At 39.1% G+C, this 11,677-nt stretch overlaps 2 protein-coding genes across 9 annotated transcripts in view; one reads left to right on the top strand and one right to left on the bottom strand.

Moving 5' to 3' along the window:
• Positions 1-454: 454 nt before the first annotated feature.
• FMRFaR (FMRFamide Receptor) overlaps positions 455-11,677 on the bottom strand; it is a 23,978-nt gene continuing 12,755 nt past the window's right edge. For 2 of the 4 annotated variants that reach the window (XM_026813891.1, XM_018025392.2), the window contains exons 2-5: positions 4,086-4,447; positions 3,357-3,625; positions 2,927-3,116; positions 455-2,253 (exon numbers count right to left, since the gene is read on the bottom strand). In XM_026813891.1, the coding sequence (XP_026669692.1) occupies positions 1,660-2,253; positions 2,927-3,116; positions 3,357-3,625; positions 4,086-4,403 (1,371 nt within the window). In that variant the 5' untranslated portion in view covers positions 4,404-4,447 and the 3' untranslated portion in view covers positions 455-1,659. Of the gene's footprint in view, positions 2,254-2,926; positions 3,117-3,356; positions 3,626-4,085; positions 4,844-11,677 lie in introns of all 4 variants that reach the window. The other 2 variants (XM_026813890.1, XM_018025390.2) reach the window with 1 other exon arrangement.
• LOC108625395 (uncharacterized) overlaps positions 3,524-11,677 on the top strand; it is a 60,447-nt gene continuing 52,293 nt past the window's right edge. For 3 of the 5 annotated variants that reach the window (XM_018025388.2, XM_018025385.2, XM_018025386.2), the window contains exon 1: positions 4,850-5,455. The gene's annotated coding sequence lies outside the window, so the exon portion shown is untranslated. Of the gene's footprint in view, positions 3,607-4,849; positions 5,456-11,677 lie in introns of those variants that run through there. The other 2 variants (XM_026813887.1, XM_026813888.1) reach the window with 1 other exon arrangement.

Raw genomic sequence — 11,677 nt, forward strand, 5'->3', positions numbered from 1 at the left:
TTACGACACTTGTTTTTTGTATGACATCTTTTTATTATCTATACATACATTTGTAATGTGTACGTTTATATATACACGCATGTACACTTATATTTAGAAAGATTTTGAATTTAGCTACAGCTTAATCGAAAGTTGACTAGAATCTGTTATACATAGTTATGTATATTTTTATCGTATTAATTACGAGAGCGCTTCTTTTCCCTCTGTTTGATTCGAAATTTTGATATTAATAATTATACGAATTTCACAATTTCGTTGCGAAACATGTCGAGCCTCTCGTTATCTCGAAACTTCAAAACTATCGAGATATCGAGGGTCTCGTTCGAAATCATAAACAAAACTCGGTGCCGAAGTTTGCACGTGTTCTTTTTTTGCGAAACGATTATATACAAAAGAATCTACTTACGATTAGTAAATGACATCAGGTACGTTTGCGTTTCATTTTATATGATACTATGATGTAAATCTATTATATTACGCGAAGATTTGCGCTGTTAGTTTATGCGTACATGAAAGGCGTTAATTGATCATTAAATAATAAGGTAAGATATGCCGATGGTATCGAACGCTTACATGTTTATTACCTTTTAGAAAGATGGAAGATATTTTACTCAAGTTCAGAAATTATTTACATTCACTCAATTATTATATAAAGAACGCTAAGGATATCTTTTATAATACTGCGTTTCCAAACGATAATTCAGTTCTCATAAACCTAGGAACAATAGGAAAGTTTCATATCTTTTTGGTCGTTTTTCTTTCCGTATCTCCCCCTAAAAGAACAGTCACACGTACAACTCCATCATTCATTCCATCATTCAAAGAAATTCTACGCGCGATAGCATATCAAAATAGTATAATTTGTTGGTGGTATTTACAATTTTTCTAAAATTTCGTGCATTGCAATAACAATGGCGTTTTCTTACAGAAATATCATATTGTCTACTTAACACTGTATTTTAATTTTATCCTTATACAAAAGATGATCATTCGTTATATATCGATCTCTTTATTATATTCCAATAATTAATATTTTCCTTAATGGCTTCAGAGCTGTGAATGATTACCTCTTATTTCTTAGAGTACACAAGTCTCACATTTATACCAATAATAAAATGTCTCGTATATCATATTTAAATGTGTACCTGTACAATTGTAAAATGACAAAATACATAGCATTTTAAAATTTCAATAAAACATCGAAACATGTATGGTCTGATAGGTGGAAAGAGACGAAGAGTCAATTTCTGAAATCTTAACAGTTAAAAGGAGAGGTTTATCGTAGTGTAAAGTAAATTTAATTACACTTTAGTATACTTTTCGTTAAGGAAAATTAATCGTTTGAAAGAGACAAATATTCATAATACTATACATACTTTCGAGTTTATCCAGAATATACAATACATACAGGAGGAATCAACAAGAATAGTCATAATTGTCTGATGTCGTTAATAGACATTAAATACGAATTTTATTGAATGAACGCATTGTAATTTAACAAACATTTTATTTGTTTGTTTTACATGACAATTCTTATTGATTTCTGTACGCGCCCGACTTGGGAGATCGTTTTAAAGGACATTCAATTTTATCCTACGTGGCACAATTGTGCATTGTCATCCACAAGCGATTTATCGGAATCAGACTATCCGTGATTCACTACAGCGCGGGATCTATGTCTTTTTTGCTCCACCCGTTCTGCGCGCTGGACGTTCTGGACGTCTGGCTCGGGCTTCTCACGGGGCTCCTCGCGGGATAATAAACGCAAGGTCCCGGGCTGGCCGGCCTGCCCAGTTTCATGCTTTGTCTCATGCTACCGTTTGAGACCGAATTATTGTTCCTGCTGATGGTGTTCGATCTGTTCAGGCAATAATGCCTGATCGAGTTCCTTAACTCTATGTTGGTCATGTTGGTGATGATCGACTCGTCGTATGTTGGAAATTCCGGGCTGTCTCGGCCCGGGCCGAACAGGTTCGGGTTGCAGAACAGCCTCAGGAATATCTTCTTGAATTTCCTACCGAAGATCACGTAGATGATGAAGTTTATACTGCTGTTGATCGTGACGAGGAGGTTGCCCATCTGCACCAATGGGAGTGGCGGCTCGCTCAGGAATGTCTCGTGAATATTCGAGGCAAGCGGCAGGATGTTGCAGATCAGGAAGACGATCACGACGCAGAGCAACATCGTCGCCAGACCAATCTCGCGTCTTTGGTGACGGGATAGTTGCTGCAGATCTCTGTTCGCCTTCCTCACCTGGAACACAAAAATTCCATATCTATTATTAGTTTTGTAACAAGTCGAAAGTAAATATCTACAGTAATTCATGTATAAAGTACTTTTTAATGAAATCAAAGAAGAATCAGTTATTCATGGTTCATCTTGTTGATCTACGATGTATATGTCGACATGCTAACATTCGAATTTCCTTTGGATTCAAGACGACTTTTCAAATACCTGATGCAGTAGACTACATCGTTATGAAAGTGGAATTACGGAGCAAAAGAGATAGAAAATGGAAGTTAGTGCGCAAAGCGAAAGAGTTTACCCCCGAGAAATCGTTTCTCGCGGAGATATAAGCTTAGATGAATATCACAAGGCATGGGAAATCGTACGAAGTTATGCAAAGATTTATCTAGCAACGGACCACTTAGGAAATTGCCATTGCATAAGAAATAACTCGTACGAACCGCGTTCTGTATCTCGAATGTTACAAAAGTTTGCAACCGTGAACGAAATAAAATGTATTTGTACACCGCGGCTGAACAGAGCTCGTGAAAGAGCGCAATTGGGAAATACTTGTTTTCACTGTTTCGCTGAGCGAACGCAATCACAAAGAAGACTTTAAGTACGCTCGCATCTGTTACAGATACCGAGAACTTTTCCCTTTGCTGCTCTCAGAACAAAACTTGCGTTTCGAATTCCTTACCCTTCGATAAATGGTCGCGTTGAAGATCACCAAGGCGAGGAATGGGAAGAGATAGCAGATGAAGAAGTACATCCAATGGACGTAGAGCGTGACGTACAACTCGTTGCCCCTCAAATCCGCTGACTGTAGACAATACACAGTGACGTTGTACTTCCAGTGTATTTCCGTGTAATATTCTACCTCCCAGAATCTGCAGACGCACACGAAATAGATACATTATACCTTAAATATTTATAAAAATAGTATAAGACAAATATGATAGAAAAGTACGCATTTTTTAATGTACAGAGTGAATCAGTTAAATGAAACTTTAACAGGATGTAACAATTCTTATTGATTCAGTCTGTACATGAAACTTGGCACACAGTGAGATGAAACATTGATCTTATATTACTGGTGCCGTTTGGCGAATGTTTGTCAGCAGACTTACTTTGGAAGATTGTAAACGAACGAAAATATGACGATAATCAGAACGGCCAATTGTGCTCGCCCGCAGGTACAGAAGGATCTGGCCCTCAAGGGATGACAGACGGCGATGTACCTTTCCAGCGTCACGGTCAGAGTCAAGTACACCGTCGCTATTTGCGCCATGCACGACAACGGGTACAAGAATCGGACTATTTTTGGATAGACGATGAACTTGTAGTTGAACATCAGGCCAGTGTACGCGTAAATCGCAGGTAAGCCGTAAATTAATATCTGAAAATATCACGATCTTCTCTCGATTACTTTATCTCTTTCCGTCGGTTACTTGTACAAATGAAACAACGCTGTATAATCACTGTTGAATAATTAAAAAGGTAGATTATTTTGATTCGATTAGGAAAAACACCTCCGGGCTTTGAACATTTTTACTAGTCATTCTATGTATAAACAACGTCATAGACCGAGTACTTAAGGATCCTCGGGGATCTTGACGTTGGCCTCGAGATGTTCATTTAGCAATGAAACCGCTTTACGTAACGTCTGGCCGGTATAGAAGGGTTGAACGTTAAAAAAGAAATACTATCTTTCGTTTATAATTTAAGCTGCTACTTTAGCCAGAGCTCTTTCAACCGTACGTTCGTATGTATTTTTTAAGACTTTTCCGACGAGCATTCTTTTGAACCGGGTTAAAAGCCTTTTAAGCGGGTCGTTGGACGAGGGCTAATCGACTTACCGAAATGATAATTAACATGGTGTCGCATCTGGCCAGGCCGATTAGTAGGTAATTGATCGATGATTTCATCTGCGGCCGAGAGAGAATGATCATCGAGATCGCGTTACCGAATATTCCGAAGAGTCCGATCAGGTTCATCAGTACGCCGTAGATCACGAAATCAAAGAGACCGCTCGAATTGATTTCTTGTTTGCATTCCTCGATCGGATTCTCTTTGCTCGTCAAGTTCTCCGATAATTGATCAGCATCGTAATAACTGGTGCTGTTGAATGCCTCGAGGCTCGTTCCCATCATTTTCAACTCTTCTCGATTCCTCATCAATTCTATCTTCCCTCTCGAGTTCACGTCACCATCCTCAGTTCCTTTTAATATTTATCACAAGAGCAACGAGTATTATAGAATCGTAATTGGGAACGTATTCAATCTATCGGCGACATTACTATTATTATTATTATTATTATTACAACGTCTATTGTTCAATTTTCTACGAGAGACGACTATTTTATTTGTTTTCATTTTCATTTTCATTTCGACTCTCACTACCTCTTGACTCTGCGAGAGCCGAGCACACTCAATTTTAATAGCATACTGATTTTATTAATGTTCCAAGTGCTACCTCGCTCGTTCTCCTCGTATTCGTATGAATACTATTGATCCGATGTTAAATTCCACAGACACTTTGTACAATTTTTGTATGCATATCTAAAACCTAGTATTTTCTATCGCTTCGTATTTCTTTACTATACATATTCAGTGACCTGTAAGCAGAAAAATAAGCATTATTTCCTTGTAACGATAAGATGTCCTATCGAAACGGAATTCAGAAAGTATTGGAGAATATTAGTCTGTCTCGTTCTGTTACTTATTTTCTTAAGCATAGTTTTAAATAACGGAAATAAAGCTTTAAGTCTAACCGCCAGAGAACGGGAGCGTCGCTACGTTATTAGTTCTCCGGAATACAACGAACACGACGAGTTCTACCCCTCTTCGTTCTTCGTAACATTTAGACAAGATAATTCGTATATTTGTCAATAATCGTCAGGAAGTTCGTCTCTTGCTGCAAAAACTATGTTTACGTCGTCGAAATTCACGGTGACCTCTCTTTATAATATAATAAATACAATATCAGTGAGGGGGAGGATAGCTGCTACCATTGCGTGATTCAGTGACTCGTTAGCCTTCGTGTAATCGACTCGTGTTAAATCATTAGTTAATTATTGGACCCCCGCGGTTTTAATGAACGTAATAAAATATTAGCGATTGCGATGAGAACAGAAATACGGCTGTGGTTTCTGTCGCTGGAACTTCGATCTTTGCCTGGCATTTCACGTTGTGGAGACCGATCGGATTAAGAAGCAGCTACGCTACCAGTAAGTCAGAAATCTTAGAAGTTTTTACGTATACAGCACGCGAGTGTCGCGTTCCTTCAACCAATTTTTAAGAGCTAACAAGAACGTCATTAATATTAGGTTTCGGGTGATTTTCGTGAAAAGTTAGCTATCAGAACGTGACGCAGATTTGTTGAACGGAACCGGTGCGCAACGGGTGCCAAATTATTTTCATAATATATTGAATTATGTAATAATTTATAACTGATCGACCGTGTTCTCTGATTCTCTTACAAAATTACTCGTTTGTGAAACGAAGCTGAAATACAAGACAATATTTGCTTTGTGCAAGTTTAACTGGGAAAAGTAAATGAATGACGGTGATTCTGTTGCTTTGAAAAGATGTGGAGTTTACGTTAATTTCATCGATTTGTTAGCATTTGTACAGTCGTTTCGAAAACTGATTGACACGTTTCGGTTTGCCGTTAATTTGTCCTTTCCTAATTTCCGCGTCGTTGGTTTTGTATATTTGAACACGCAGCGCGGTTTACTCCCATATACGCGAGTGTTACATACGCATCCAACTATCGATTCGACGCATCGTTTCCGATAGGGTGCCCGTCAAGCGCCCGTTTAAATTCGAGAAAAATCGTCGATCGAGCACCGTTTTGTTCGCGTAATTTCATCACAACGATTTCTACTTTATTATGCTTTATTTTATTTGCTATTGTTAAAGCTTTTCAAACTTTAGATCATCGGAAAGCTGAAATATCGGATGAAATATCGATGAGTACTTCGTACGGCATACATCCTTGATATAATTGCATTACACGTGAGTTTTTAAAGACGCTTTGAGATAATTGATGCTGGCGGTCTATGGGTTAATCTTGGACACGAAATAGCTAGAGGATAAAAGTTATCGAAGTGAGAATTCGAAACCAGTAGGGAAATTTAACTCATTCGTTCTTTCCCTCCACGCGAGGAACGAAAAGTTGAACGTTTACGTTCCTAATTAAACTTTCGCTGAGCCAGGTGTCACCGCTAAGTTTTGTTCCAGCGAACTTCCTGTTCCCTGTCCTGATTAAATTGTTTTGTTACCGTAAATTTAAACGTCCGCGCCCCTGCACGCACCCTATACGATTTCTCGGTACCTGTTAACTCGCCTTACTTGCGACTAACTTAAAAACTAATTTCCATGCGACACATCCATTCCCTGTTAACGCGTTAATTAATTCTTAAGCAGCTTCCATTACCTCGTACCCGCAAAAACACTTTACCGCGCTCCTTTGATGAGTAAAACCGCCGTCCCAGGAGAAAGGTACATGAATGTACCAGGTATTTCTCGAGTAACAGAGGAAAAATTTTCTTATATTAAATTCTGTCTCTTGTTAGTAGAAATTAAAACTCATAGTCATAGATTACTAAAAAAAATCATAGGGGAGTTTCTCCCTCACTCCCTCTCTCTCTCTCTCTCCCCCCCTCAGAATAGAAGGAAATAAACTTTTTCATTCACTTTCTTTCCTTCAATCGTCTGGTCTCAAGTTTCTCATTTCGGTTTCATCTGTCTATGCTAAAAATGCGTATATTGTTTTGCTCCAGAGATTTTACTGCTCGGCCCTCAACAGTCTTAAATAATCTCTGATCGCTGGAATATTCATCGAATAAAAGTTCTCGTATCTCGCGTCGCGAATAGACTATGGTCCCCACGTTGAACGTAATATTCGAGCTTCGTCGTGGATAAAGAAAAGCGTACAACGGCTAGGCGGAGAGTGCACCGGGGAAAAGCGTTGCAATACTTTTTCCCGGTGATTTGTAAAGTCCGGCGTCAGCTGAAATTGTAACCGTTGCGTCGCTACAGAATTTTCACCGACGGAACGCCCTCGAATTGTCCTTTTCGACGGGGCTCGCCGTGCCATCAGCTGTGAATCAGCGACAGAATTTACTCCAATTGAATATATATTGATCGCGTATAAATTGAATTATTACACGGTAACAGTTTTTGATATTCGCGTGCCCAGAAATTAACTACAACTTTCAATATTTCGTCTATTTCTGTTCGACGTACGAATTTGCTCGTAGCCTCTCGGCAGAAGTAAAACAAACTGAACAGGAGTTATGAGTCGGTTTTTTGTAAACTACGGAAAGTCCAGCTAGTAAAGTACGCGATGTAAATTTTCGAAGGATTCCTCTAGGCTATACTTCGTTTCTACTTGGTCATTGTTCGAGGATGTTCGAGCGTGGTTGGCATGGCACATTTGGTGACGCATCTCGTAGAGAAATCAGCATCACCTTCTATAAATATGTCGTTAGACGCAGTCTTGTCACCAAAGCGGCCAAACGACAATTCGGGTAGTCAAGCATTTATTGTTTGCGAGGGGGATTCAGAGCGGGACAAGAATCAAGCAGATTTACGATCGCGTGCAAATGTGGATACACACTCGCCCGCTGGCCGTGAACGCACGGTGCATTAGCCATGTCGTCGGTTTAACGATGATTAAGGTTAACGACTGCATACATTGTTGCTTGAATTAGCAGTTTAATGAAAACGTCTCATTAAGTTCTCGTTGCTCTCGTTATTCCGTTCGTAGATTAGAAAGCAAGCTTATTTACTATTCAATCGGATGTTACAACATGCGAATTGATTCAATCAAAGGATTTTAGTATATCGTTTCTTATTTTTCAACTGAATCAGTGCATATCGTGTCATTTTCGGTAACAAATTGATTCAGCTTTTATGTAGTAAAATTTATACCAGTGATCCTACATATTTAAGTATTTGCTCGAATCGACAGGGATGGTCGATGGTATCCGACGTTATGCGAGGAATTCCAAAAGAAATGTGTTCTGCTCCTGGGAACGCGCGAAATTATTCGCCGGACGCCGATACGGTTTCACTACCGCTCGGGGAGCAGTTATCGTGGAAAGTAACTCTCGCTTGAAAAGTGTTCGAAGCGTGGGCGATAGACGTAATGTGAAGAAATGAGATCGATCGCGGAACCGGGGCGAGGCCGATTAATGATGAATCGGTTATAATCACGGGAAGGAGACTAATAAAGTCGTTAAGACGTCGTCGCTCAACTCAAATCGTCGGAGATCATTCCCGTTATCGTTCGTTCAACGATCTCCCTTAAGAAATATTAGTGGAAATTATTCTATAGATTTCGCAACGATTAAAAATTTGCTATACAACGAATTTATTAAAAAAAGTAAAGAGCACACGTTCTAAATTTTTTCGACTGTCTAATAAAAATTGAAACATGCTTTTTGTAGATCTATGAATGTTACATGTACATGCATGCTCATGGACGTCACTGTAGTTTTCCAATTTCTATTTTTCTTGATGACGTTGTTCAACGAACGCCGAATGGCACAAAACTGAAGCAGATGAGAAATCCGAGTCGTTTTATTAACGTACATAAATGACCTCGTTTACAAAATGATAACGAAGTCTGCTGCTGTACAAAGATAAGAAAAATATGTTTGATGGTACCATTTAATTTCGACATTTGAAATCGCAATGTGGTTGCAGTAAGGGGTTAATAAAGTACTTTGGGTAAAGCGGTATCATTAGTACGTGACAAGATTGTTAAGCGTGGCTCTTTTCCTTTTTACCCCCCTTTCGTGATAGTAGGTGTCGGAACGATGCAAAGCCGTAGTCCCGTACAATCGATTGTACTTATAATCGTAGCCTCAAGTGGCTGCATAAACAGCCAACCGTGTGTACGTATCACCGGATCTCGCAATGCTATCTGTAAACAGCAATACAATTTCTCTCACGCCGCAATTCCACGGTCTGTGATAAACTGGATTTGCGTAACTCGAGTTAACCGCATGTTGATCGATAAATAACAAGAGTGTTTTGTGAAATCCGTACGCACTTGTTATTCATATGAGAGTATCTCAAGTCTTTTTAGTCGCCTCTGATTCGCATAAGTGAAATTTCATAGTTAGGACAGATAATTTGAATTATTTGTCTGTCACGGCACATGCTTGTGTTTTAACGAGAAAAGTGTAGAATTTATTTGTTACTGGAGTGCCTCTTTGTAAATAACATTTGCTTCCCGAAGACGGTAAGATTGTAAAGATGTCTGTGGAATCACTCTTATGCAAGTTATGTAAAACTGTTCTTGCGAGATAAGAAAAATAAGGCAATTCATAGAAATCCATTTCACTCCCTTAAAGATCGAATTTCGAAATTTAATGAGCATCTACGACCCTCTCTACAAGTAAATTCGTAGGACAGGTTTTGCTAGGTATCGATGATTAAATCAGTCAGGAAGCTGTTTTATAATATGCATACAGACAGCAGTAAATATTTGGAGGCGGTTTAACGCTTGTGGATGGAAGTGTACATATCAGATTTCTAATCATCGTCGTTCGCAATGATCGGGGATATAATTTCTGTCGTGAAACGACGGAAACATCAATCCGTAGACAAACAAGCTTAAATTTTAATCCGTTCGATTTGCACGTAAATGGGAAGCCGAACCAGGAATAATAACGAGGGAGGAAAAATACAGGAGACTGTGGGATATTCGAACAAAGATAACGGTAGGAAAGGGTTTATCATCTTTCATCAATTTCCCCCGTCTTTATCAGCCATACAGAAGAATCGTCCGCAGCTGTGCGAGAAATTAAGCTAAATGGAAATGGGAGCGAAACGAGTAACGAGGGGATCGGTCGTGAATGGGAAAGAGAGGAAAAATAGATAAGAGGTTGAAGATTAAGTAAGTAAATAGAATAGCTACGTACTAAAGACCACGTTTTTGTCGCTGGATAATCTCCTGAGGGACTTTGATTTTACGCGTTCAGAAAGTACGGTCGGGATAATGCGAGTAGCCACGAGACCGCTTTAACCGTGAGCCACATATTTATTATAGTAGAAGATTTGAACCGTTTTATCTGATGCGTCTGGTCTTTGTTGGAAAAAGTAAAGAGAACAGCGGCAGTATTTTGCCCACTGTTTTAACCCTGAAGGACGCCGGGTGGTTCATGACCCCGGCGAACTCTAACGTCGTTCACGAAAATATTTTTAGAACGATTCTTCATCTATTTAATTGAAAGAAATTGATACTTCGCATATTGTGTAAAAGTTTTTTCTGCTGTTCTTTCGACGTTCCTAATGTATAAATTGCTGGAGAAAAATTACATCCTCCCGCCTACGCGGAGAAATTCTATCGTAGAATGTTTCAAAAAGAGAAACATAAAAGCCAGAGTAAACAATGATAAAGAAGATAAAGAATTGCGCAGAGTGGAAAAGAAAATAAAGAGCGTTCACTCGTTTCCGAGATCTCGTTTTGCCGAGGACAGTAAGAAAGCTCTCTTCATTTACAGATCTTTACACTTTGCATATTAACTTTGCTGTATACGGTTTTTCGGCTTCGGAAGAGAGCCTATCGGCGAGATGGTCAGCTGTTGCGCTGGTCGCTGCCAATCCTCTAAAAATACGTGTATCGTCGAGCCTCGACTCCTCATCCTCGTTTCGCTTCGACTGAGTCAGCTATGCTTGTCCCTTCTTATCTAATTTTACCGTCGAAACACTGTCCGCACGCTCGCCAGCTAACGGGAGGGAGATTGCGAAATTTTGGACGGGCCTCTCGTAAACTCGATCTATACGAGACGTTTATAAGCGAGGATCTGTCGATTAACCGGCTGTAAACAATCGTTACATACGATCTCCCCCGCTTGAGAATCCCGAACGTTGGCGAACCCGATTTTTAAACATCTCGACGTTTACGATCGATTAATCATTCCACTTTCCATTCGTTCGTACAGTTATATAATCCTCGGCTTAAAGAATGAAGCTCCCACGCGGAACAATTGGCTTTTTAAGTCTTAGGTGATTCACGTATTTCGAGAATGGCTCTCTATCTCGAACTTTATGTCACTTCTTCGTTCTCTGCTCTGTAAATGAAAAGCTAGCTTCCAACTTCTCCTATGTGTGATTCAATACGCTGTGTTTAATGATAACAGTGTGAAATATCAGTGAAAATAGTCCCATGAGATAATTGATTTTTTCGGTTTTAATTGTTCAACGTGTTTTACTTGATCTTTGTATTGTACTTGACGAAGCTCACATGTTTTGATAAGGATTTTTAATAAGCAGTATATGCCGTATGATAATTCTTCTTAAGGATGTATTGGCTATACAGTCAATCCCAAAAGTTTATGTACTTTAGAAAAACGTATTTCCTATAATTAAAAAGAAATCAGACGTCGAAAGAATAATGCTAATAATAAATAGCTACGTGCTAAAAAGTATAG

The sequence above is a fragment of the Ceratina calcarata genome, unplaced genomic scaffold (genome assembly GCF_001652005.2).
Source record: "Ceratina calcarata isolate Rehan_Ccalc_2016 unplaced genomic scaffold, ASM165200v1 scaffold351.2, whole genome shotgun sequence".
Taxonomy (NCBI): domain Eukaryota; kingdom Metazoa; phylum Arthropoda; class Insecta; order Hymenoptera; family Apidae; genus Ceratina; species Ceratina calcarata.